The 27,370-nt window shown below is 51.3% G+C and overlaps 1 protein-coding gene across 1 annotated transcript; it reads left to right on the forward strand.

Moving 5' to 3' along the window:
* Positions 1-890: 890 nt before the first annotated feature.
* On the forward strand, positions 891-27,370 carry MBD6 (methyl-CpG binding domain protein 6). Its single transcript, XM_035102437.3, has 13 exons — positions 891-1,075; positions 6,692-6,841; positions 8,022-8,158; positions 8,652-8,754; positions 11,775-11,940; positions 13,338-14,591; positions 17,915-18,459; positions 19,323-19,464; positions 20,390-20,571; positions 21,519-22,016; positions 22,823-22,872; positions 22,980-23,055; positions 25,801-27,370. The coding sequence occupies exons 3-13, from the start codon at positions 8,046-8,048 to the stop codon at positions 25,873-25,875; spliced, it is 3,204 nt and encodes a 1,067-aa protein (XP_034958328.3). The 5' UTR covers positions 891-1,075; positions 6,692-6,841; positions 8,022-8,045; the 3' UTR covers positions 25,876-27,370.

Genomic DNA, 27,370 nt, shown 5'->3' on the forward strand with positions numbered 1-27,370 from the left:
TTAAATTCTCCCTTCAAAGTTGCTGCCACTTCTTGATATGGACAAACCTGGCTTCTCTGGTCTCTCACGGGCAATCCCTTGACCTGCTGTGTCTTGACAGTACAGTATAGATCGTAGGTGTAACTTGAAAGGACACAGAATAATTGTAATGGTCTGCACAACTCTGTACGACTTCAACACTTGGTTGACTTCTTACTTATACGAGTGTGCGTGTGACACAGAGAAGAATAGGGGTGTGGGTGTGAAACACTAATTGAATCAAAGTTTGCATACTTGGAAGGGATCCACAGGGTCATCTAGTCCAACCCCTGCAGTACAGGCATCTCAACACACGGTCCCCTATCCAATTAGAAACCATACCGGACCCTGCTTAGGGTTTTTTTAATTGCTGCACCACTAGTCCTATTCGAACAGTGTGCCCCTTTTTCGGTGCAATACCGGGGTGGGGAGACGAGGAAATACGCGACCCCGAGGTTCCGACTCTGAACAAAACCCACACGCCCTACTTTGCAGCTGCGAGCAAGTCACTCTGTGGCTCAGCCGGGGCACCACGGAGGGCAGCTTGATTTCCAGCGCTCCTTAAGAGAAAAGAGGGCACGGCACGGTATTAAAAAAACACGCCACAGGGATTCCTGCAGCACCGCTCCTACTTCCGCGCCGGGACTTCGACTCAGCCCCCAAACCCCGAGCCGTGTTTTACCCCGAGCCCCGTGCGCAAAGCGCAGCTCCTGCGCCCTGAGCGCGCAGCGGAGGAAGACGGGAGCGGAATTCCCAGGGCTGTTCCCCCGCCCCCACCCCGGCCCCCAGTGCGCATGCCAGGGAGGAAGCTCCCTTGCTCAACCCCCTCCTCTTCCTGGCACCGAGTCCGGGGGGGAGGGAGTGAGTGAGACAGGCGCTGGGGGTGGGTGGGGGCGGAGAGCACCCGCGATCCCCTGCAACCTGACCCCCCACCCACCCAGCACCCGCCGCAGCGGGGGGCGCCACCCTTAGGCCCCGGGAGGGGCGGGGAAACAAGTTGGAGCCTGCAGCAGCAGCAGTAGCAGCGGCAGCTGGGGAAGGGGCATCATGAACCGAGGTAAGTGCCAAAGGGGGCCCCGGGCACTCTCAGCCGCCGCGCCGGGTGGTGCATTTGGCACGGGCAAGGGGACCGCCAGCGCCAAGAGCCGAGCCAGTTGGCCACCCCTCACCGACCCCGCCAGCTCCTCTTGACAGTTCAAACTTCTGCCGGAGTTATGGAAGCTTTCGCATTCAGAGCGGGGAGGTGGGGGGAGAGAAAAGGCGACTTGGCGGCCGCCTCTTGGGGGGCAGCTCTCCTTGCAGTGAAGGGGGAGAAGCTCGGGATGAAATCACTGGCGGCGATTCCAACAGGCACCTTCCCAGCCACCAGAAATCCGGATGCACGCACGAACTGCTAAGGTCGGAAAGGGGTTGGTTGCCCTCTGCCTCCTTTGAGGTGGAGACGGTGTCCAGGCCTCACTCTGCCCAATTCAGCTGCTGCTGCTGTGGTGGAGGAAAAGAGTAGGGCCAACACTGTTAGAAGCACCGCCCCTACTTTTGATTCCCCCCTCCCCACTTTTCAGACACCCAACAGCAGGTGGCAAGTTCTTTTGGATAGCAAGGGTGATCAACCACAACTATAATTTCCTACAAAAGGGCTCACACATCGACAGGAACTGGGTCTCTGCACATTTCCCATTCTTGTGTTGATAAATTTCAGATCTTGTTGAATGGGGGTGTGGTGGTAAGGAAAGAGCTGCTCATCCAATCCGAATCTGCCCCCCCCCCCCAGTCTCTGAGCTGAGAAGTGGTGGGATTTCAGAGGTATTAAGTGCACAAAAAGGGGACTGCTTAACAGCCTGCAGCTTCCTGAATAATTCAGACTGAAATAGGAGGTGTATATGTTTTCTTGTGGTCACTGTGGCAAGTCTGAAGCAGAGTAGGACATGGGACCCCTCCAAGCCCAGGGTCTTTTGCTCCAAATCACACAACTGCCCTTGGCTGCTCACCAGTTCACGATGGACTGCTGCCAATATTTTTACAAGTTCTGTCATATTGTTGTCCTGCTTGTTGCTCATCTAACATGGAAACTTCTGGGTACCTAAAATGTCCAAATGGGACATTTGGATAGCAGTTGGTTCCTGCTGAAGGGGACTGGCTTGCATGGATCCAGGCAGTGGCAATTAATAGCAAAGGCTTATTGTCTCTAGTTTATGCTGCTTCATTCCTCAAGGTATCTCAGGGCTTTTCAAAATAGGTTTGAAGTGTATGCTAGTATCACAAAAGAGCTGTGTTTGAATCTCCTCTGCTTCTGGTCTGTGTCGTGGTTTTGGGCAAATTCTAGATGTGCATTTGTTGAAAATGGTAAAAACAGAATATCCAACACCTTGCAGAATATAATCAGACCTGGCCTTGTATTTCAATAATCAGAGTACCAGCAATACAATACATGAGAGGCCTACCCTTTTCTCCACATGCCATTGAACTGAAAATGCATGCCATTTTAGAAGAGCCAGATCACATAACTAGACAATGAAGCATATCAAACAGCCAGGGTTACCCTGTGCCAGTAGCATAATATTCACTTTCCCATTCTCTCGCCACAGGTCAGAATAGGATTCTGCTCTAAGCATTTTCCAGTGCGCTGTCATTTGAGGACCTGGCTGTTTCTTCCCAACAGTTCCTCCCACAGCGAGCTTTCCTGGGTGCAGAATGCTGGTTTCCCTCTATGCTGCACCTAGTCTCAATGGCTGCTACAAATAATGTTGGCATCTGTCCGTCTCGAGAGACAAATCCTGCTTAATTAAAGAAGGAGGGCATTTTGCTATCATTCCAGTTTCCCCTCTTTCCTTCTTGGTGTTTTTGAGATAAAAATTCACTCCCTGCTTTCTCAGAAAATGCACGGTAAATACCATACAACACTCTGAAAGGGAGAAATGTTTCCCCTCTCCTACTGTTTCAACTTTCTAGGGTGAAAGTTGAGCAAGCTAGCATCCCTCAGTTGAGCAAGCTAGCCTTCTCCCTTCTCCCCTCCACTAGCCTTCCCATAACTAGTTGGCTTGAGGTAGGAGGTTTGATTTTTATTGTGGCTTAACCACACCCACATCTGGCTCTACCAATGAGTGGCAGGAGATGGAACCAGTTGTTGGCATGCTACTGCCTCTATTATTAACCCTTTCTGGTATGTCTTTCCTGGGTTTCTGAGTTTGACATGTTCAGTTGGAGTTGTTCAAGGTGACTAGGGTTGTCAACTTTTACACTGATCCATGGTTGCTCTGCTCTTTCTCTGCTGATTTCTGCATATCAAGCAGCTTTTAAAGGCAATACTGTTGTTGGTTTTCCTGTTGGCAACCCTAATGTTGATTTCTATTTGCCATTAGGGTTTTAAGACTGCTCTGAGGTGGTATTTGACCTGTAAACGGCGTTTCCATGTGCTGCTCTGGTTTGCCAGAAGCGGCTTTGTCATGCTGGCCACATGACCTGGAAGCTATACGCCGGCTCCCTTGGCCAATAATGCGAGATGAGCGCGCAACCCCAGAGTCGGTCACGACTGGACCTAATGGTCAGGGGTCCCTTTACCTTTACAGCCTACTCTCTAATTCAGAGCTGTCTTAATGGGCTTAGATTTCCCAGTTTCTAAATAACAATTTTCCTGACTGTCTGGGGTGTGTAAGAATTGCCTCCAGGGAACCAGCCAGAGAAGCTTTATCAAAGCAGGTGAATATAGTCTGTAAACTGTAGTACAAGTTTGTGTGAGCAGATGGGCTAGTAACCTGCAGGCATTTTGTCGGGCACTAACTGTTTTGAACTGACTTGTAAGGCTGCTGTCCTCTTATGCTCTCTGACCCTTTGTACCTGAACACCAGCTGTATGACATCTGCGCATGGTGTGAGGCTGCAGTAAGGGCTGAAGCTTCACCTGAAGGAGGGTCTCCACCCCCATCGTTCTGCCCGGACACTGAGGTCCAGCTCTGAGGGTCTTCTGGTGGTTCCCTTGCTGCGAGAAGCCAAGTTACAGGGAACCAGGCAGAGGGCCTCCTCAGTGGTGGCACCCGCCCTGTGGAACACCCTCCCATCAGATATCAAGGAGAAAAACAACTACCAGACTTTTAGAAGACATCTGAAGGCAGCCTTGTTTAGGGAAGCTTTTAATGTTTGACAGGTTATTGTATTTTAATATTTTGTTGGAAGCTGTCCAGAATGGCTGGGGAAACCCAGCCAGATGGATGGGAAATAAATAAATAAATATTATTATTCACCTGGTAATTTTCTGCTACATTGCAGAATATCCTGCAGCAAAGCAGGGATAAAAACATAGGATCGGCTCTGTTGGTATTCAGAGGCATACTGGCTTCGATAGTGAAGCAAGAATCTAGCTAGCATGGCTAATAGCCGGTGATAGTATCCTCCATTATTATTATTATTATTATTATTATTATTATTATTATTATTATTATTATTATTTTATTCATACCCCGCCCATCTGGCTGGGTTTCCCCCGCCACTCTAGGCGGCTTCCAACAATTACCAAAATACGTTAAAATATCACAGATTAAAAACTTCCCTAAACAGGGCTGCCTTTAGGTGTTTTCTAAATGTCAGGTAGTTGTTTATCTCCTTGACCTCTGATGGGAGGCCATTCCACAGGGCGGGCGCCACTACCGAGAAGGCCCTCTGCCTGGTTCCCTGTAGCTTTGCTTCTCGCAGTGAGGGAACCGCCAGTAGGCCTTCGGTGCTGGACCTCAGTGTCCGGGCTAAACGATGGGGGTGGAGACGCTCCTTCAGGTATACTGGACCGAGGCCGTTTAGGGCTTTAAAGGTCAGCACCAACACTTTGAATTGTGCTCGGAAACGTACTGGGAGCCAATGTAGGTCTCTTAGGACCGGTGTTATGTGGTCTCGGCGGCCGCTCCCAGTCACCAGTCTAGCTGCCACATTCTGGATTAATTGCAGTTTCCGGGTCACCTTCAAAGGTAGCCCCATGTAGAGCGCATTGCAGTAGTCCAAGCGGGAGATAACCAGAGCATGCACCACTCTGGTGAGACAGTCTGCGGGCAGGTAGGGTCTCAGCCTGCGTACCAGGTGGAGCTGGTAGACAGCCGCCCTGGACACAGAATTAAGCTGTGCCTCCATGGACAGCTGTGAGTCCAAAATGACTGCCAGGCTGCGCACCTGGTCCTTCAAGGGCACAGTTATCCCATTCAGGACCAGGGAGTCCCCCACACCCGCCCGCCCCCTGTCCCCCAAAAACAGTACTTCTGTCTTGTCAGGATTCAACCTCAATCTGTTAGCCGCCATCCATCCTCCAACCGCCTCCATGATTTTGTTTGCTCCTCTTTTAAAAGCTATCCAACTTGATGGCCATCACGACACCTTTTCAGTCCCACAAGGTGGGACTAAGTCTGTAGCTTAACTTTGTGCATAATTTGACTGAGCATGGGGAACCTCCAACCTGGAGACCAAATAAGACACTCCTGGTCCTCAGGACACTCCCAAGCCATGCCCCTCACCAGTGCAGCTCCATGCCCTCCTTGAGTACTGTCGCCAGGCTGGAAGGTACCTTAACTATATGCTTGCCTGGATGGAAGAGGTGCCTCTGGATGTGCTACAGCAGGGATGGGGAACCTGGCGCCCTCAATATGGTGCTGATACATACATTGTTTGTATCCTTGACAATTGGCCGTGTTGGGTGGGTCCAGCAACATCTGGAGAGTGTCCCTATCCCTGGTGCATAGAAAACTTTGGGGTTTGTCTGGAATGTAGTTTGCTGCACAGAAGTAAGAATTGCATTGATGCTCTGCTCATGTTTGCTGCTGGCTTCATTCACTTTTTGCCTCTGCCTGCCCCCATGCCACTGACCTGCAGCCCCTGGAAGGTTGCTCATGAAGGAATATGGCCCTTGTGTTGAAAAAGTTGCCTCACCAATGTAGTAAAGGGTGGCGTCTTCCAGATCAGTAGGCACGACTCCTGCCTTTTAGTTACCCCCCCCCCCTCTCTGGAAATGTTGACCTGGTGCCGTAGAATAAGGTGGGGAAAGCTCTGAGGTGGCAGGTGACATTTATGAATGCTCCCCTCCATAAACAACTCCCTGAAAGCAGAAAGCTAGCATGGCAGCAGCTGGGCTAAATGTGCCAACTTTCAACTTGAAAAGACATGTTTATATTGGGGGACGGTATTATCTCATTCTGCTGAATGTGTAGACCAGGGCTTTTGCCTGGAGGGAAGGAGGGATGGCAGGTGGACAAAGGTGGGTCTCCACATGGGTCCTCCAGGGTTTCACATGGCTTCGCTTCCCTTTATACCCTTTCATCCAGTCTCTTGTACTTGCAGTCAGAGTGGGAAGAGGGTGTCTGCCTTCTGCCATTCTTTGCAAGGTGGGTGAAGTGGAAATCCTAATCCACCATAGCAACTGGGATTTCAAAAACGGGGTGGGCGGGCTGTTGTTGTCTTAACTCCAGGATGATTAGCAATGAGTTGACCAGGATGTGATCAGGTGCGTTACGTTTTACAGGTGAAGTCTTTGCTTGACTACCTTCTGAGCTCAATGAGGGGTTTTGGTGACCTGACAAAGGCCCTAGTGAAATGGGCAGGCCTTGAGCATTGTCTTTGTCTTTAGCAAATGCCTTGGGCCCACACGGTCTCTGTCATGGGGAATCTCCTCTCTCTCTCATGGCAATGTCTTCCTTCCATTCCAGGTGTAGGCTAGCATGGCCACAGAGTGGGTGTGAGCTCACTGCACTGGACATCACCTGGACCCCAGAAGAGAGACTGCTAGGCTATGAGTGCCTGAAGGGATCGTGCCCACTCTTACTGCCGCCTGCTGTGAGGTTTGCAGCCATGAGCAGGTAGGAGCCATTGGCAGAGCAGATCTGGGATTAAAGGATCAGCCAGCTGTTTGCAGTTTCACAGCTCCCTCCTGGTGGAGTTTAGTAGGTCAGAGCTGCCCAGGGAGTGTTGGGAGGGGGCAAAGGAAACAGACAGACAGGCTTGGGGAATGCAACGCCTGACTCCCCGATTCACCTCAGACACCCTGCTTCCACAGTCCTGAGCCTCCCACATCATGCTGATGCCTCTCTTCTAATCTGAAGCCCCCTTGCTATGTCACTATTTGTCCCACCCACTGTGCTTTCCTCCCTCTTCTGCCCCCCCGCCACTTGTCAGTTTGCCTCCTCTGTCCTGTTGCTGCTCAGTGATCCCAGTCTGCAGTGCCTCCTCTAAAGACTGATCTCTGTGTTGAAAAGAATCATGTCGCAGAGTCCCAGTGGGACTGTATCACTTCAGATGGCAAGTGGTAGCAGGGGAGGTCAAGGGTTTCTTAATGCTCCCCTATGTTTAAAAACAAAGCAAAAATTGCCCTCTAAACCCTCTGTACAGTGATTCCTCCACATGCAAATTGTAGAGGTACAGTCCTGCAAGGACTCTGCTGTGTGATTCTGCTGGTGACATAGCTTTCCTAGAGCTTTGCAGGCTAGCAAAGAATCAGTGTCTATCTTTTTTCGTTTTTCCAGTATGTCCACCAGGGAGGTAGGGGTGTGTGTGTGTGCGTGTGTGTGTGTGTGTGTTGGGGGGGCTCAGAGGTGATGACGCAAAATCTGATGCCACATTTTCTAGGGTGGCTGACAGTTCTACAGAGACAGCTAAAGTCCCTAGTCCAGGCATAGGCAACCTTGGCTCTCCAGATGTTTTGGAACTACAACTCCCATGATACCTAGCTAACAGGGCCAGTGGTCAGGGATAATGGGAGTTGTAGTTCTAAAACATCTGGAGAGCCAAGGTTGCCTATGCCTGCCCTAGACCAAAGTAAGCTCCATGCTATCAGGTGGCTTGTGCAACTAGGCTGCACCATTCCCAGCTTAGCTTTGGCCTGAGATGTTTGCAACTCTGTTACATGCCCTCCCTCCCTCCCTCCCTCCCTCCCTCCTTCCTTCCTTCCTTCCTTCCTTCCTTCCTTCCTTCCTTCCCCACCCCTCTCCAGGCAAGGTGGTTGTGCCTGCCATCTCGGTGACCCTCCGGTTTTTTTTTCAGGTGCCCAAGTGCTGAGGGAGCACAATGAATGGCGGCAATGATTGCTCTGTTGTGGATCGAGGTGGGCGCCTGGCAGTCACACCTGTGCCTGTGGGCTGGCAGCGCATGGTGGAAGAGGGCGGAGTGCGCTATATCAGGTAAGCCCGGCATTTTATCTGGTGATGGGGCAGATGGGGCTCATCTAGGGGAAGGGAAACTCGGATCCTAAACCTGCACGGCCTTGTGGGAAATCTTCAGGAGAAGAAAAGGCTAAGGAGTAAACCCTACACAAATCCGGAGTGGAGTCCCAAAGACGGTTGGGTAGCGCTTTGTATGCCTCCTTCTGGCAACTCCTGCAGCCAAGCTGGTGCCAAATGTATTGCTCTGCTTTCCTTTGAAGCACATCAGTGAGGCCGAGAGGAGGGGTCTTGTTGTCTGGGCAGCTTAGGAGCCCCATACACAGTGTCCAGGCTTGCACTTTGCTGCTGATAACACAACGCTTTGACTTCACCCTCGGAGGTGCACTCCATTGTCTCTGGAGACAGATGAATGCAGACAACAATATCTGGTGAGCTTCTTGTTCATCCCCCTGGTGTACTAGTCCCCTGACATTTCTTCCTTTCTTTCTTTCTTTCTCCCCTCGCCCCCTAGTCCCAGCGGCACAAGCCTGGCTTCGTTGGAGCAGACTCGTGCATACCTGCTGGCGGACGGCACATGCAAGTGTGGCCTGGAGTGTCCCCTCAACATGCATAAGGTACAGAACTTGGGAGAGAGAACCAGAACTGTGCTTGCCACCAGCAGTGGACTCTGGCCTGGAGGTTTTCAACCTTCGCCTAAGTAGTGAGAATAACAAAAGGAGAACATAGGTTGACAGTAGGAATTTTGGAGGATGTGTTACACCGAGTCAGCCCATGGGCCCAATCCAGCTCACTGTGCTCTGCACCGATTGGCAGTGGCTCTCCAGAGCTTTCTGAGAATGGGACATTGCCAACTTGACCTGGAGATGACAAGACTTTTGCATGCAAAGCATCTCTTGCACCACTGAGCCATGGCCCTTCTTCCGCAAGTGGCCAGGCCTCATTCCAGAAAACGGAAGAGTTGGTCATTTGCTGGGAACCCTAGACTTGCAAAGGGCCACCAGCCCAGCCCAGCACTACCACCATTACCGTTCTTGCTTTTTGCAGAGTGCCCATTTGGGACAGAGACGTAGGCTGGGGGGGCACCTCTTTGTGGTAGCTCATTCCACAGCTTTGTAATTTAGCCCCGGAAACGGGATACAGAAAACCAGTCATCTAGTGCAACATCCTCACAGTGGCCAACCATAAGCCTGTGAGAAGCTCACAAGCAGGACCTGAGTGCAACAGCCCTCTTCCCACTTGCTATTCCCAGCATCCTGCCTCAGACAGTGGAGGTAGACTACAGGGAATTAAATATGGGGAGTGTGGTGTGGATGCTGCAATTTTGCACAAGTGCTGAAAAGAATTGCTGGAAGTCCTAAAGACTTCCAGCCTTTTTAAAGCAAGTTGTTGCAAAGGCACACTTAAACATATAAGAGCAGAGCCTGGTTGATTCTCAGAAAGTGGGAGAAGGGGGGCTGTGGGATAAGATTTCTGCTGGTCTAAGGACAGGGCTCCAGTGCCATATAATTCCTTGCTGCTCCCTATGGGAAGACTAAATGAGGCAAAACAAGAAAAAAGGCAAATTGGCTTAATCTGCACAATATCTCAAGGCTGCAGAATACAGCTTGCAGAGAGTACATACAACAGAGAGTTTTCTGCTGTAGAGGTGGATGCTGCCCTGTTTGGCTTGGGCATTCCAGCTCCGTGATCCTCAGGCTAGAAAAAGGTCTGACCCCTCTACAGTTCTGCCAAATTCTGCCCTTTAATTTGAAGAGCAGCATGCTAGATCTGTGAACGGGGACATGTTCACCATACTAAGCACCAGTAGCTATTTTGGAAAGGAACAGAAAGTGTGTGTGTGGCTTGGTTGGGGTCAGATCTTGTCATTCAGCAGCAGCAGAAGCTGGCAGGGCATCCAGGCCTCCCTTCTGCCAGCAGCACATTCCTAGCTCTTCACAGTGCAGTGGCTTTCCAGCTCTCCACCTCAGGGAAACCTCTTCCGAGTCAACTGTGATTTGCCAAAGAACCTCTGCATGTTGCATGCAGGGGGAAATTCCAGGGTGCATCCTCACTTCACACAGAGTCCCAAGTTAGGGCTTTTGCTCACATTCACTCTGTGTGACCTGAGCTTGCATCCCAGGACACACCTGGCACACATGCTGCTGCTGTTCATTTCAAGGGAAGTTGCCTTTCCAGGAAAGGAAAGGGCCGTAGCTCAGGAAGTAGAGTGTCTGCCTTTCAGGCAGAAGGCCCCAAGTTCAATCCCTGGCATCCTGGCATCCTCAGGGCTGAACTGAGAGACTTCTGTTCGACACCCTGGAGAACCACAGCCAGTGTAGATAATACTGAGCTAGATGACCCAATAGTCAATTGTTTCTTCTCCTTTGTGGTTGGACAGAGCCACCTGCTGCATAGGGGACAGTTGTAACCAGAGCTGTTTGTATTCCCCTTGTGAGCAAGCACACCACACACATGTGGAAATCAGTCTGCCTTTGGCACCCTAAGAATCTCAGCTTTCATTTTTTTTAAGAACAAGGTACTAGTCCTTTCTGATGCAAAGACACATTTGAAAACATGTGAACAGTGTTTGGAGAAAGAAGGCAGAGGGGAGATGACTAAGACGTCAGAGGGTTGGGAGGAGGGGCATTGCTTTTGTGTTCTCCGTGGCTCTTTGCTTGTCCCTCTGCCCCAGGGCTAACAGACAGAATTAATTCTGCAAACTGTATGCAGATTGATTTGATTTGCACAGTTTATTCAAGTTTCAGGATTCAGTCTCCGCTGGTGCAGAATTTAGGTTGGAGCTTTGTGGGCTTCTGTTTTGCTCTGAAGGTCAGCTGCTTTCCACCCACTGGGATGACCCTCCATTCTAGTTTCTTGCTTTAAGGATGACTGTATGCGGAGAAGAATTAGTGGAAGAATCAGCACAAGTTTGCATTATAGGGTCATTAAGGTAACAGTCATCATTAGTATGCTGCGTTAGGACTGGAGAAAGCAGGATTCAGATCCCTGCTCAGCCACAAAGCTCACTGGGAATCCTTGGGTCATTCAAAATTTCAGCCTAACCCCCCACCACTGGGTTGTAGTTCAGAGGGCACAACCATATATGCTTCTCTCTGAGTTCTTGGAGGAAGGGTGGATATAGAATCATAGAATCATAGAGTTGGAAGAGACCACAAGGGGCATCCAGTCAAACCCCCTGCCAAGCAGGATATAAAACAGGGTTGGGGCACCTTTGACCACAATCCCCATCATTCTTGACCACTAGGCCATCCTGGGCCTCTTAAGGTGGGTTCCAGCACCTCTCAGTTGGGCACTATTGCCTTTCTAAAAGAACAAGGGAGGTGTTTATGGCCAGTTCTGGCCCCTCTTTTTCTAGAAAAATAGCACTGACAACAACCCTGTGAGGTAGATCAGGCAGAGAGGCAGTGACGGGCCCAGGGTCACTCAGTGAGCTTCCTGGCTGAGGGGGTTTGAACCCTGGTCTCCCAGGTTTTAGTACTCCCAGTACTCTAACCACTACACCACACTGATTCTAACTTGGACCACAAGAAATGGCCTGACTCCCACTGCAGTCTCTCTTTAACACCTCGTTCCCCTGGGCTGGTCAGGTGCCCTCCTGTTTTTAAGTATTTTCTTCCCACCCCGTCACGGTTAGGTTTTCAACTTCGACCCAGCAGCAATGGTGACAGGGAGTGAAGGAAGCAAGGGCGACGAGGACATGACCAAGCTGTGCAACCACCGGCGGAAAATTGTGGCTATGGCCACGCTGTACCGCAGCATGGAGAGCCATGGACCCCTGAACCTGCCGCACCTGGGGCCAGGTAACTCTGTTCTCCTGCATGGGGCCATATTCCTTCACTGTTCTTTTTGATAGCACTGTAAACCTGACCAGCGCTAGTGACTGGGAATTGCCTTAGCCAGCCAGCCAGCCAGCCTATTCAACCCCAGTGTGGGTCATTTGCTCTGGGCTGTCTTCCATTTAGGAGACCTGCTTAGATGGGTGCTCACACATCAAATTCAACCTGTGTACACAAATATTTGATCTGTATGCTCATAAAGTTATTTGCATGTAATATTCTGTGCGTGTGCAGTTTGTATACCTATGTCCACAGCAGTTGAGCTGTACAAATCAGCAAGGGTACACTCTTTTCACACAAGCACTTGCACATAGAATCATAGAATCATAGAGTTGGAAGAGACCACAAGGGCCATCCAGTCCAACCCCCTGCCGAGCAGGAAACACCACCAAAGCATTATTGACATATGGCTGTCAAGCCTCTGCTTAAAGACCTCCAAAGAAGGAGACTCCACCACACTTCTTGGCAGCAAATTCCACTGCCGAACAGCTCTTACTGTCAGGAAGTTCTTCCTAATGTTTAGGTGGAATCTTCTTTCTTGTAGTTTGAATCCATTGCTCCGTGTCCGCTTCTCTGGAGCAGCAGAGAACAACCTTTCACCCTCCTCTATATGACATCCTTTTATATATTTGAACATGGCTATCATATCACCCCTTAACCTTCTCTTCTCCAGGCTAAACATGCCCAGCTCCCTAAGCCGTTCCTCATAAGGCATCGTTTCCAGGCCTTTGACCATTTCGGTTGCCCTCTTCTGGACACGTTCCAGCTTGTCAGTATCCTTCTTGAACTGCGGTGTCCAGACACCCTGTACCAATATTCAGTGTAATGTGTGAACGACCCTATAGAGACACAGGGGGAATGGCCCTCTAATTATTTGTATCCTATGTTTTTGTATGTTTATTGTTGTTGTGTTATTGAGATTATGTAAAGTAAAAGAAAAACAAGTAACACTGGATACTCCTAAAGTGGGATATACCGTAACTTTTATCCTTTCACACTACAAGTAATATAAAGTCACATGTAGCTCAACAGTGAGAAAAATTGTGCTTCAGACAGCACAGATTTGGGCAATGCCAATATAACTGTTGAACAACGTCCCCAAGGAAGAATTAGGAATGTCCCAAATGTATTTGACATCAGCTTTATCTTAAACATTTTTTTTTGTATCTTTTGTCTTCTGTATCTGCTCCACATCATCCAGTACCACCAGACGCATCACTTGCATTGCCACCTCATGAGTTAATGCAAAGATAGTGGTTTACAAAGTATATAGTTATGAAACATTAACTTTGCTTAGGCCCATGCCGTTTGCTTTTGCAGTGATTGCCTTTTGCACCTCTTGCCTTTTTATCTGTTTCCAGGGCCCAGCCTGATGCAGCTGCCTCACCCAACCACACCAGGGCCCAGCAGTCGCCCACAGCAGATGCTTCCCAGCAAAGCCTCCGCCACCTTGGCGAAGGGCCCTGAACTCTACCAGCAGTGCCCCTCTGATCGCTATGGCAACACCTGGTCCAGCCCAAGCTCTCCTTTCCCCCGCCACCACAACACTCTCTTTGGGGATGTCTTCCCAGGCCGCCTGCCTGCCACCACCAACGGCAACACCCGGCCGTCCTTCCCAACTGAACTGAGTGCTGTTGGGGGTCCCTTCCTGCCCAGCAAGGCCCTCTCAGACACGCTGTCCCGGCCCTACTCTTCCAGCTGCCTCTTCCCTCCAGATGAGGCGGCGTCCAGCCAGGAGGGCGGCCCCTGGAGCAGCCGGCCGGTGCCTCTGGGGTCTCAGACTAGCACCACAGGCTCACCCGCCCCCACCACCCTCTCCTCCATTTCATCACCGGCAGGCAGCGCCGAGCCGTCCCCACAGCGCTCTCGGCACTCCTCAGCTTCCTCAGAGCAGGGCCTCTCTGGACAGCGCCCAGCTGCCAGGCCCCCCGGCTTGGACGCAGCGGCCCCAGCTAATGCCTTAACCAACCAAAGCAGCAATAACCTGCCCTCAGTGCCCTTAGGAGCTGCCCCGGAAGGCAAAGGACCGCCCAGCCTGCTGCTCCTCCATCCTCAGGGCCCAGGCTCCTTCCCAGCCAGCAGCTTGTTGAGTGCAGCCGCCAAGGCCCAGCTAGCCAGCAGGGGGCGTCCCGACGAGCTGGCTGCCAGCACTTTACCCAGCCGCTTGCTACTGTCCATGGTGGGCGGGCGAGCGCCCAGGCGGCAGCGCCGCTCTCCCACCGTCCTGCGCCTGCTCAAGGATTCCCACTCGGTGGGGCAGGCTGGGCTCGCCCATCCGGAGGAGACGGCGACCCGACACCCCCGGCCTCGGGACCAGCTGCCAGCAGGGGAGGCCAAGAATGGACCCCCGAGCTCCGGGGCTCCGGCTCAGCCGCTGTCGTCCCTGCTCAGCCTGCTTGCTCCCCCCGTGAGCTCATTGGCCTCCCCTGGCCTCCCACTGGTGTCCCCGACCCCTGCTGGCGACAGCCCCAGCTCTTTGCCCTCCTTCCAGGACTTCAACAGCCAGCTCCTCAGCCTCTTTGGGCAGCTGGCCTCGGCGTCTTCTGAACAGATCTCAGGGAGCCCCCCACAGCCAAAACCACCTGCCTCCCCGCTCGGATCACACGGCACCCCAGGTAGGCCTGTGCGTCTGTAGGTGGGTGATGCCCTTCACAGAGGCAAGCTCCTCTGAGGGCTGCAAAGACTGAGTGAAAACTCACCCCTGGAGGCAGCGAGGTGTCTGCTATATGTCTCCTTCCTCCAAGGTGGCTGAAGCCGAGGATGGGGATACCTGTGGCCCTCCAGATGTTGTGGAACTACAACTCCCATCAGCCCCAATCAGCATGGCCAATAGGATGGGAATTGTAGTTCAGCAGGTTCTGGCTGAAGCCCAGGCTTGCCTCACTTGCATTGAGCCACAGCCTTTCCACCCTAAGCAGCTGTTGTAAGGTAGTGGCAGGCAGCTCAGGTTTGCTCAGAAGCAAGGCCTGCTATGTCGAATGTGGTTATTCCTCGGTACAAGTGCATTGGGATTACAGCCTCGCTGTGTGTGAACAGCAAGTGAGAATGTTCCCCTCAGTCAAGCCTTGCCTCAGTTAAAATCTAGTAACTAGTATCATGCTAGCTTTTATTTCTCAGGGCCAAACCAGGCTTGTCGTTTTTTTGTTCTTTAATGGGGTTGTAGGTGGCTCTGCATCTGACTGGAGCAGCAGTGGTGCCGAAAGGTGCTTAACATTTTCCCTCAGACAGTTTTCCTGATCAAAATCAGCCCCCCCCCCAATCTCACCAGCTGTTTTGCATTGTGTATGTACTGGATTTCTGTTTTCCGACGCACTTGGATAAGGAAAATTGCCTGTAGGGAAAGGGTTAAGCTCCCTTCCACTAATTCAGCTAGATTTGGGGTAAAAACCAAACCCTGTACATGGGGGTACAAAAAATCCAGGTGCCCAGTAGCCGCTTCTGCCTAAAAAGTTGGCTGTTTGCTTCTAGCCGGTGCCTAGAAAATTTTGCTGCCTCTTTGCTCCCACTTAGGGTGGGACCATAATTCAGGGATCGAGGACATAGTTTGCATGCAGAATGCCACAGGTTAACTCCTGGCACCTCCAGTTAAAAAGAAAAAGAAAAGCAGGTATCAGGTGACATTGAAGACCTCTCTGTCTGAGACCCTGGAAAGCAATCACTAGCCAGGATAGACAATGTGGGCTGTATGGACAAATAATCTGGACTGGTATTTTTTTTATCTGTTTATTTAAACTGACTCCTTAGCTGAAAAAGCTCAAAGAGCAGTTTATGTACAGTCTATGAAAACAAGGCAGTCCCTTCCTGCTACCAACATGAGTCTGATCAAACTGCAGGAGGCAGTGGAAGACAGGAGTGCCTGGTGTGCTCTGGTCCATGGGGTCACGAAGAGTCGGACACGACTAAACAACAACCCTTCCTGCACATTTGCCAATGGGAGCATCCCTCCTGAGGCACTTAGTAGCTTTGGAAGGAAGGAGGATTTTTTTTTCAGCAGGATCACCCTGGGGGAGACGCTGATTAACCTCTTGCCTACTTACTCTGCAAACCACTCTTTGGTTTAGAGATTTCTTTGTGTCTGCTATTTAGCATCCAGAAGAAGAAAGATTCATGGCAGTGGAGGCTGGTCTATCCAGTTTAGGGCGTGGTACTGCCTGCTAGCCTCCTCCATCTCAGTGTTGCTCTTGCAGGGAGAATGAAGGTATTAGCGGCCTCTGCCTGTCATTGGCTCTACCTGCTGTTGGGCTGCCTTCCTTCCACCCCAGCAGTCCCAAGGGGCATCACCACTGACTCCCAGAACTTGGCAGCAAAGCATGTTAGCATCAGGGATCCCTCCCATCATGGCCAAAAAAGCCACACAGGTGGATGCTGCCAAGAAAGCACAGCAATGTGCAGAAGGTTGCTTGCACACCTTGGATGCTAGCAGTGGGCAATCTTTTCTTTCCTTCTCTGTAGCTCACGGAACAGTATTGCTTGTCCAGCCAAGGAACTGGTTAATGCTGTCTCCACACAGCTGTGCAGCAGATGTTGTATTAAGAGGAGCTTCATTTAGAGTAACCAGGTGCAAAGGAGGGGAGAGAGCCCCTGCATGTCTAATAGCTGTGCAGAAGATGGAATTTAGTGAGGACAGCATTTTTCATCGCTGCAGTTCTTAGGGTCCGGATACAGCACTTTCATAGAATCATAGAGTTGGAAGAGACCACAAGGGCCATCCAGTCCAACCCCCTGCCAAGCAGGAAACACCACCAAAGCATTCCTGACAGACAGATGGCTGTCAAGCCTCTGCTTAAAGACCTCCAAAGAAGGTCTTTCCCAGCCCTGTCTTCAGATGGGGCTTTCTACATGCGGAATATGTTCTCTGCCATTGTGCTGTGGCCCCTCCCATGACACAAGGTACAATGTCCCTCCTGTCTTCCACTGCATCAACTTCATCTTCATCCTATACCCAGCGTGGAAGCCAGTAGAAACAAAGTCTTGTATTTTTCTGCAGCTGAGCTATGACGGATGCTGAGAATTATTTGATGTTCATCATCTTGTAGGTGGAGCATGGTGCAAGTGCTAGCAAAAGAGTCAGGAAGAGTGTAGTGGTGTCAGCTAACCAGGAAAATGACAGCCTCTGGGACTTCCGGTCTACCGCCATCGCTGATCGGCGAGGAATCCTCGAGCTCTGAGGTTCCTGGCTCTGTGAGGGAGGGGGGAGCTGCGAGAGCAACGCGGCCCCCCAGAAGAACCCCAGATTGAGCTTTCTGGGGGCGTTTAAAGATTGGCTACCCCAATGGGGGGCCGAACAGAACTGAGTGGCTGGATAGTGGTGTCTCAGGAGGTGATCTACAGCAGGCATCCCCAAACTTAGACCCTCCAGATGTTTTGGACTACAATTCCCATCATCCCTGACCACTGGTCCTCTTAGCTAGGGATCATGGGAGTTGTAGGCCAAAACATCTGGAGGGCCGCAGTTTGGGGATGCCTGATCTACAGTGTCACAGAAGACTTCATTGGCCACTGAACTTTTAAGTGCCGGACTGGCTATCTGATGCCTCACAAACAGGATTATTATAATTCCATGGGTTGGTGGGGAGGGCGCTGGTCTCTTGAACCTGAAATAATTGCATGGCAAAAAAGGTAGAGGTGCCGGCAGCTCCATGCTGAGCTAAGCATCCTCTGTTGAATTTTGCCTGCCACACAACTGCAAAGAAGGTGGCGAATTACGTGCCTATTAAGTCTGCAGTCCTGCACATGCTTAACGAAGGAATAAGTTCCGTTGAGCTCAGCAGGATCGATCACCTTCTGAGTATACATGGAAACCAGGCCGCTAGTGGGCCTCTTTTAAACAAGTCCTTCTGGGAAAGAGCAAACATGGAACAGTGTATTGGAAGAGAGAGTCCTTGAGGCGACCGTGTTGCTCTTCCTCAGTGTCTGTGCCTTTCTTGTCCCTTTCTAGGTGCCGGTTCCGCTTCACCTCTGACTCCCAAAGCCCCGCCAGCAGCCAGCCCTGTGACTGTCCCCACCAGTGCAATGGAAGGCGGGGGCCTGGGCTGCCCTGTGGCCTCGGGCCCCGATCCCTTCCCCTTCCTGGCACAGGAGCAGGCGCTGCCTTTTGGGAATGCTCTACCTCCTGGGCTGCTCCCACTGGGCTCCTTCCCCTTCTCGCTGACCCTGGGCCCAGAGACACCACTGCCCCCCCTGAACCTGCAAGGGGACCCCGAGGGGCACTCCTTGCTGCCTCTGGTGCTGCCCAGCCTGGATTTGCTGCAACAACCAAGCGGACTCCTGGCATCGCTGCTGGGGCTGCCAGAGGTGACGTGTGAGGTGGAGAGGGAGGCAGCCGCGACTGAGCCCCTGCTGGAGCCCTTCACCGGCCTCCATGAAACTCTGCAGCCCCTGCTCTTCCCAGCACTTTCCACCCCTCCAGCTGTCCTAGCTTTAAACTCAGCACTGTTGGCGACCAGCCTAGGCCCTTCTGAACCTGGGCCAGGACCCCCACAGGTAAGAAAACGGTAGGCGGGATTTGCCGGAGGCTGCTTGTTCCTTTTAAGAGGAAGGTGTCCTCTCACAGGGCACTGGGAAGGAGGGTGGGTGGAATGGAAGGAACTGTATTTAGTGAATGCCTGGCTCATTTTGCAATGTGGTCACAGATTGAAAGCTGTTTTTAGGAAAGCAGGTCGGAGGAGGAGATGACAGCCACAGGAAGCATGGGGCTTGCAATGATGGAACATTTATTATTTTATATGGTGCCACTTTGCAGAGGCGCATAAACAACACCCATGGCCCAAGGAGTTTCCATAATTTGTCCATTGCCATGTGGGTGGAATTGGAGTGATTCTATACACCTCAAATACTATAGAGGGGTGCAGTGCAACTCTGCCCACAGAATCCCTGCCAGTCAGTGCTGGGACATCCAGCGTCTGGGGATGGGAGGCAGAGCTCTGCCCTCACCAAAATAGCACCCCAAGTGTAGCATCAAAGGAAGGCAAGCAGGCATTAACTCTCTAGCGAGGGGCTAGTAAGCAAAGAGCTCTCCAATATACATGTGGGACTGGGGGCTACATGCCTGCCTTGCTCCTAGTGCCCTGTGTCTGGGTCTCATTCCTTGGTCATGCTGTAGTGTTATGGAATGCCAGGAACTAATAATGGATAATGAGATCGACATTTGAAGGCTCAGCTGACCTGCCCTATTGCACAGATAGAAGCAAGCATGGCTGCTCCAGAAGAACAGAAATTCTGCAGAGGGTGGGATGCGGCAACACTGAGCCATAGCAACAGGCTTCGGGAGCTCTCTCAAAACCAGCTGCTGGGCTTGCCCTGCCCCTTGGCTTCCACCTCACCCTCCGCTGCTTTTTCTCCCCCAGACTGGCCTGGCTAGCACTCCTGTGGCACCTACCTCCACCAGCGCAACATCGACGACTACTGAGGGCGCCCCCAGCACCTCAGGGCGGCTGCACCCCCTCATGCCTCACCTCGTGAACCCCCTGCTGAGCACCACACTTCTGGGTCAGTTAAACCCCTTCTTTCTGCAGGGCCAACTCATAGGAAGGCGAAGCAATTAAGGCATGACAGGGCGACAGGGGGGGGGGGCTAGTAGGAGATGCAGCCACATACTAACATGTCCGAATCGGTGGAACCAGGATTGAACAGGGCCTGGATGTAGTTGTGTCACAGCAGAAAGAAATAGTCCTGCTTTTAAAGCTTTGTATTGTCAGCCCTTCCACCCATTCTGGTTTTATTATTTGGGCCTCTAGTTGAAAAGGAATCACAGCCACTCTGATACTAGGCATTCATTAATGCTCCACATAGTAGCGCATCAAAAGGGTCTGGTCCCCACCCCACCCCCGGCAACAGAAACCATGAAAGGAGCCAAACTGACAATAAAAAACATGTGGCCAAGGTCACCCAGTCAGTTCATTGAGGTAGTGATGGGGAAACACCCCTCTGACTTCAGTTTACTTGCATTCTCCCTCTTGATCCGAGGCTGGGAAACTGAGGCCCTCCAGAAGTTTGGAGTCCAATTCCCATCAGCCCCTCTCAGCATGGCCTAGGATCAGGGATGATGGGAGTTGTAGTCCAGCAAGATCTTGAGGGCAAGAGGCTTCCCCCCCCATATTTTTGTTATTTTGGGCTGTTTTCAGGCTTTGGATTCCAGAAGTATTTGAAGGCCCTTGAAGCCTGTGTGGAAGAGCTCTATGCACATGCAGCTGCGCATGTCTAAATTATTCCAATGCAGTTGACAGCAGGTGTATGTGCAGAAGTCCCTTTCACCCGTTTGGAGGGACAATCCTGTTCCCTTTAGTCAGTATATATTGGGCAGGGGAAGAGAACATATGAAAACAGGTGCTGTGACAGCTCTTGCAGTGAGGCACCTTGGAGCACCCTTGGGGGTGGTTGTTGACAGCCTGGCCTCCTTCTTTCCACCATGCAGGTGACCTGTCAGGGCTGAACCCAGGCTCCGGCCCCTCGTTGATTGGAAACCCTCTTCTCCAGGCCCAGCAGCCGCTTCTGCCACCCAGCCTGCAAGGGCCACTGGGACTCCAGCTTTTCCAAGGACAGCTGCCCCTGTTGGCAGCCTCCAACCCCCTGGCCTGCCTCCTCCAGAGCTTGCAAGTAAGTGGAGAGCTGAGGGCTGTGTCTGGCTTCCAAGGGTAAGGCATCATTCAGAAACACACCCCAGATTCAGTACTTGGGGAAAATGCTTATGAGTGTTTTTTAGACTCACTAATATGCTGCATTAGCATTGCTTACTTTGCAGTATTTGGGCTATTTCAGAATGTTATAGGATGGGTTAGGAGTGTTATGCTTGAGATTTTTTAAAATTGCATCTTTTCACCAAGTTGTGTGCGCTCTCTCTCTCTCTCTCTCTCTCTCTCTCTCTCACACACACACACACACACACACACACACACTTCCTGGTAGCATCCTCACAACTCTGTGAGGTGAAAAGTGAGTGCCAGGGGCAAGGCCTGGGCAAGTACATAATTGACAGTAGTTAATAGCTGTTTTAGTAGGAAAAGCTGATTTCAGTAAGGGTGATCAGAAGTGTGAGGGTGGGGAGTTGCCACCCATCAGGCTCTTGTTCACGTGTGTTTACATGTAACATGTATTTTAGGCCAGAGTGGGGATTAGACCCTGGATCTCCTTAGCCAAAGCCCAACACTGTCCAGTAGGCTGGCTCACAGGGATGGCGAAGGATTAAAAAGAAGCAAGGTGAGAGGAGCAATTGAAGCAGGAAAGTAGAGCCACTGTACTTTTGGGAGCAGGGGTAGGCACTCCCTGGGTGCTGTTGGACTCCAGCTCCCATCAGCCCCAGCCAGCATGACCAGCAGTCAGGGTTCATGTGAGTTGGAGTCCAACATCTTCTGGAACACCACAGGTTCCCCACCGCTGGACTTTGGGAAGTAGGTAACACAGGGTGTTGCTGAAAAGACAAATGTTTTGAATACTGAGGCCAGCTTTAATGGACTCAGCAGAAGTCAATTTAAATATGCTTTTGGAGAAGCAGTCTTTGCACAGTTCTGACGGATTTCCTCCGCTGTCTTGTCTCTTTTTGCCAGCTGAGCTCTAGCTTTGGTGTCCCAGAGAAGTCCGTGCAACCGAGTGAAGCTCCAGCCCCAGCCCCAGCCTTGGCCAGTGGGGCCCCTGCAGCAGAGACAGAGCCAGGCCACAACACTGCATTGCCCCCCTCTTGCACGGACGCTGCCCCTACAAGTGCCTTAGAGCCGCCCAGAGCCCTCGAGCCAGCCAGGCAAGGACAGCAGGAGGCCCCCCTGGGGCAGGAGGCCAACAGCTCGTGTTCCCCGCTCAAGCGGCCCCGTCGTGGCACAGAAGACCTGAACGGAGACTCTGGCAGCAGCCTCCCTCGGGGGCCAGGGCGGGGCGGCAAGTCTGGACGGCGAGGGGGCGGGCGGGGCAGGGGCAGGCGGCACTTCAACGGCCAGCTTCCTGACTTGGGCGCAGGGCACCCGTCCCATCCTGCCTGGCACTGCAACGGGGAGATGGTGGCCAGCAGTGCTGAAAGCCAAGCGGGCGCTTTTACTGTCCAGGAGATAAAGGTACGTCAGGTGCCCAAACAAGGGGGACAGGGAGTCAGGGGGTGACTGGGAAATGGGCTCCACCCTGACTTGGCTAAGGGGTGGGGGAGGAAGCACAGCTTGCAAGGCCCCCTTGCTATTCAAAGGCAAGCTGCCTCCTGCTTTCCTGATGCTGTGGACAAATGGGATGGCTCCGCCATATTGCTGGCCATCTGAGTTGGACTACGTAGACCCGAGGCCTTTGCGCACCAACACACTTCTAATGCTGTTTTCAGCATAAGGAATGCCTCTGGTATGAGCCCTTGCTTCAGCATTGGCTATGAAGGGCCTGCTCCAGGCTGAGCTGCAACAGTGTTCAGTGTGGCTGCTAGGGAGCTTCACACAGAAGCCTCAACAAGTCTGAGTGAAGCATTGGGTTTGCACACTCACACTCACTCTCACACTCCCAACACCCTTGCATAGCCAGGAAGAGGGTGTCCATCATCTGACTTTTATCTCAGTTCAGCATTACATTGAAACTGGGGATTCTGGTTTTTAAAAGACGGCCCAGTTTAATAAGTCAGTGAGTTTGAAGTTAGCTTGTTATGAAACTAAAACTGACAGAGCTCTTCAGGGCCACTTGGTAGGAAGAGGTCAGGGGAGCGCATGAGCCTTGTGGGATATTCAAAGTGCCCTTTGCATAATGGTCCTGAGGAGTCCAGGGATTGGAAGATGGACAAACTGGGTGGAGCTGAGTGGACAAATGGATGGCTCCAAGGACTCTGGGAGCAGGAGGGGGGGCGGAGATGCAGATGCAGATGCTCACCTTCCAGTCATCCTTCTTGCAGGGCCCTCCTGGAAGGCGACCAGCCCGACGTGGCCGGAGGAGAAAAAGCAGGTGAGGACCATGTCCCAGAAAGGATGGGGCTCATGGCGGAACCTAGAGCAAGGTTGGGGGGCACTGAAAGCTTCTTCCTTCTCTTTAATCCACCTGTTTTTTTGCAGTGGTGCCCGGCCCAGCGCCCGACCTGAAGCTACACGGATCCGGGGTCCCAGTGCTGATCCAGGGCCCAGCCCATTGGTAAGTACCACCCCACCGCCACCTCCTTCAGAGTGGTGGGCACTAATCTGTCTTGCAGCAAGGCTGTTTTCTCCCTCTTCCCGTGTGCCTGGACACCACACACAGCCCATGCATCACACCCATGCACTTCTCCAAGCCTCCTGTCCACGTTTGTAGGTTGCAAAGACTCAACCAACTGCTTGGGGTGAAAGAGAGGCCAAGGGAACAACCACAAGTCACAACCTCATGCATCCCGCGTGGCACCCAAGTCAGAGCAGAGGCAAACGATTTTCTTGGCAAAGTGCTTCTCAAGGTCACAGAAGGCCAGTGAGAGTTCCTCTAAGCTGCTCCCTGGGTCCTAGAGCATAATAGACCTTTTGGGCCACAGGGAAACACCACTGGATGGCACCAAGGAGGTGTAATAGAGCAGAGAAGCCATTGCTCTCTCAGCCACCATCCCTGCTACACACAAGGGCAATGGCCTGTATTCTGTCAGACTAACCCCGGGTCTTCCTCTTGCTGCTCCCCTGTAGCTTCATTGTGGGTCAGTCCTCTGGGTGAAGGGTGGTCTGGTCCAAGGCCAGTTTAAAGATGAGAAACTGTAAGGAGGCTTCTCCTAACAGGATTTTCTAGAAGATAATTGCATTGAAATTGCGCATGGAAGGCTGGGACCTGGACAGCCGACTGAGCAGGCACACACAGGTCACATGATCAGTGTCTTTCCCACCCTGACAAGGTGTATTTCTGTTTCAATTACAGTAGTTCCTAAATTTGCATTGGTACATATTCATCAGCACCTGCAAATTTTTTTGCACATGTGCCCTCTTTTGTCCCTTTTTTTTGGTGGTGCGGGTGATGCCTTTCCTTTTTGGGGGCAATGCACAAGTGGCCACCCCCCACTTCATTGCCACAATTTATGTCTTCAGATAATCATTTCCTTTAAAGCACTTACTGTTTTTGAAAAGCAAAAATATCAATACACTGTGTGGATCTGATTGTGCCGCAAATGGAAGAGTCTGGCCTCTGGTGTCCATTGGCTTCATCTGGATTTCTGTGTTTTCAGTTTAAAATAAACAATTGATCAAAAAGCTTTCTATATTTTGGAGATGAGCAAAAGACAAAACAACCAGAGCAAAGGCAATGCAAATTCATCTAAAAGTGAAGAGTTACAAGGTGCCCTGCAATTTTACATTATCACTCCCATGCCCTGGTGATTTTATTGTCTTTGTTTAAAACATTTCCATGTCACTTTTTGAAAGTGCTTAAGGCAGCTTAGAACATGATAATTTTAAGTATTTTAAGCTCAAGGCTGTGTGCACAAAAACTGGGTAGAAACCTGTACCTACAGCAGCACAAGCCATCATACCTCTCCCCCTGCCAGCCATTATCTCCATGTCCAAAGGCCTTTTAGAACAAATGGGCCAACACACGCATCACTGGACATCAACAGGACAAGCCCAGAGAAGGAGCTGTGAGGAGGCAGCAATGTCAGCACATCCCAGGAAGGGCAGAGGCTGGGATAAGTCTGGTTCTCTGGACATCATCCCTGAAACCACAGGGCAGCAGGACCAAAAGAAGCTGACAGGAAGCTGATGAAGTCACCAGGGGAAATTCCCAAGGGAGGGAGACTCCAGGGCACTGAGGGACTATGAAAGCAGCTGGAGGACCATTGGAAGCTTGCCCTAAGTTAGAGGATAAAGGCCTTTCCTCTTTGTTGTCAAGAGGGATAAACTATTTGGAGCAGTGGCCGACATAATTGCTCTGGTGACAGTGCGCAGAAGTGACTTCCTTGTGTCCAAGCCCAGAAAAGGGAGGAAAGATGGAATAGGGCTGTTGAAGATGATCTCAACAGCAGAGATGGGTAGGATTATGTCATTCTTGTAAGGACACATTTATAGGAATCTGGATTTCCATGAGGGGGAAAAATCTGCAATCTACTAAGTAGCCATTGCCACACTCTGCTGGGAAAGCTTCATTCATTTCAGTGGGGCTTGTGCTGGAGAACTGGATTGTGCCCCATTGGCAAGGCTGGTTGTCATGTCCCATTCTGCCAGCTCCAATGACACCTGCATTGACTGCTTCACCCTTCCCACCTCTTGCCAAAATCCGTCTCATTTTCCACTCTGCTACTGTTCAGTTTTGCCAGCAGGACAGAGTATTGGGTGTTCAGTATGTGTTCATATTCACATCAACCCTCTGAAACAAACCAGTTTTTTGTTTCAGCAATTGGCAAGGAGAATTAGCAAGAGCTTTTCTGTTACAACCCCAAAGCTGAGGAGAGTTTTCTCCAGAAAGAGACATCATCAGCCCTCATCTTAATGGGAGGCTCACAGTTCAGTGGTAGAAGCCTAGAGACCTTCAGCATGCCAAGCATATGCTCTGTCTCTGAGCTATTACCCTTCCCTTAGTTTGCTGCCTGGACCCAGGAATGGATTTCTTTTGCACTCCATCCTATTCCCACCCTTCCTACTATTATCAGTGGACTAGGGCTGTCCCAACTTGCCTTAGCTATACCTTTTAGTTTTAGTACCCACTGCAGAGTTAAGTTTTATTGTTGCATGTTTTATGGGGCATTTTGCCTGCTGCCCTTGCCTGCCTTCTTCCACACCCCTTCCCTCTTTTTACACCCTGGAAATAAATGGACTTTATTTATAACAGGAGCGTCCCCTGCACTGGTCTAGATGCAGCTCCTGCCTCTTGAGCTCTGCCCACTTAGTAAACTAAGCTTTAAACACCCCCTTCACTCTCGTTCTCTTTTTCTGTTAGGTTGACTACACTGTTGCTCGTCGGCCACGGCCTGGCCGACCCGTGAAAAACAGGAGGAGGAAACTGCCCACATAGCACCGCCTGAACCAGAGACCCACCCCCCCTCACTCCTAAGCGATCAGAGCTTAGGACACCTCTGTCTTCTCTCCCCCCCAGCCCCCCTTAATCTCTGGTGCCCATCCCCTGGACATGGGGCAAGGGGAGGGAAATACCAGCAAGAGGATCGGCTGCTGCTGCTGCTGCTGCTGGGCTCTTTGCGCCTTAGCCGTGAATGTGTTGTAGCTTCACCAGTTGCCTGGGCCCTGAATCTCTCCTAAAAGGGACCCCTGAAAGCACAAGGTGCATCTCTGGTCACAGCATTTGTTTTGGGATGTGGGTGGGTGGGAGCAAGGGCTGGGATGGGAGCAAAAGGAGCACTAGAGCTGGACACACCCATAGCGCTTCTTGGAAGCTTTTTTTCTTTCTTTCAATGATCTGACGGGGAGTCCCTTGCTGCTGTGTAGTGGCCTCCCCTTCCCCTGACGCTGGCGAGATTCCCCTCCCCCCCCCGGTTAAATCTCTGAACCTCAGCAGGAGTAGCAAGGGCCGTGTGCTCCAGGAAGAGGACATCATGGCCCTTTCACTTCCCACCTTACCTCAGACCTGTGTGCGCTTTAGCACCCAGGTGAGAACCAGCTCAGGGTTTTAATACAAGAATCAGTCTCTTTCTCTTTCTCTGCCTTGCCAAAAACACAGACAAGATCCTGGCCCCTGTGCTAAAGGTACAAAGCAATAAGGAAAAAGAAGCCACATTTTTGAAGGGAGGATTCGTTCTCTTTCATAGTTCAGCAATTCATTCACTCCCCACCACACTCCCCCCCCCCCGCCTCCATTGAGACGCTACTGAAAGAGTGTGGCCACAAGGTGAAGCCTGGCTGGTGAGTTGGACCTGCTCTTCTCCTTGGCTCTGGCTGGGCTCCTGGGACTGGTAGGGCTTCACGTTCTCACCCCCCCCCTTTACACACACAAACAAAAAAGCAACCTTTATAGAAATCCTCAAAAGAACACTCAGGTCCTTGCCCAGGGAGAGGAGGAGTTTGGCCCAGCTTTGCCCCTGCATCTGCTTCTCTAGCCCCCTCCCTGCAAACAGACACACTACAGCCTTCATCTCTGAACGACCAAAACGCTCCACGCCCCACGTACACCACCACCTGCCCCCATGTCTGGTTGAGAATCTTGACGGATTATGCAAAAGCACTGTGTAGATACTGTACAGTTCACGCTGTCTCCCCCTCCCCTGTGCACTTCAAACCAACCAACCAACTTCGGCCTTTGTTTTGTATAAATAAAATTTTTAAAAATGAATTTGGAGGGGGGAACTATTTTCCTTTTTCGAGCTTAAATTTTGTTTTGTAAAAAAAAAACAATTACACAATTGTGAATTGTAGCTTTTCTATGGGAGCGACTTTTAATTTAACAGATGAAAATATTTTGCCGCTTAGATCGAAGTTACTGTTTCTTTACTTGTTTATTTTTTGGGGGGTGCGTGTGTGTTTTGTATCAAGTATTAAAATATGTATTTAAAACAAAA

The sequence above is a fragment of the Zootoca vivipara genome, chromosome 2 (assembly GCF_965207765.1).
Source record: "Zootoca vivipara chromosome 2, rZooViv2.hap1.1, whole genome shotgun sequence".
Taxonomy (NCBI): domain Eukaryota; kingdom Metazoa; phylum Chordata; class Lepidosauria; order Squamata; family Lacertidae; genus Zootoca; species Zootoca vivipara.

Coding starts and splice junctions, on each gene's coding strand:
- MBD6 (XM_035102437.3), top strand. CDS start 8,046: ATGAATGGCGGCAATGATTGCTCTGTTGTGGATCGAGGTGGGCGCCTG. Junction 8,755..11,774: donor GTCCCCTCAACATGCATAAG/GTACAGAACTTG, acceptor CGTCACGGTTAG/GTTTTCAACTTCGACCCAGC. Junction 18,460..19,322: donor CTGGGCCAGGACCCCCACAG/GTAAGAAAACGG, acceptor TTTCTCCCCCAG/ACTGGCCTGGCTAGCACTCC.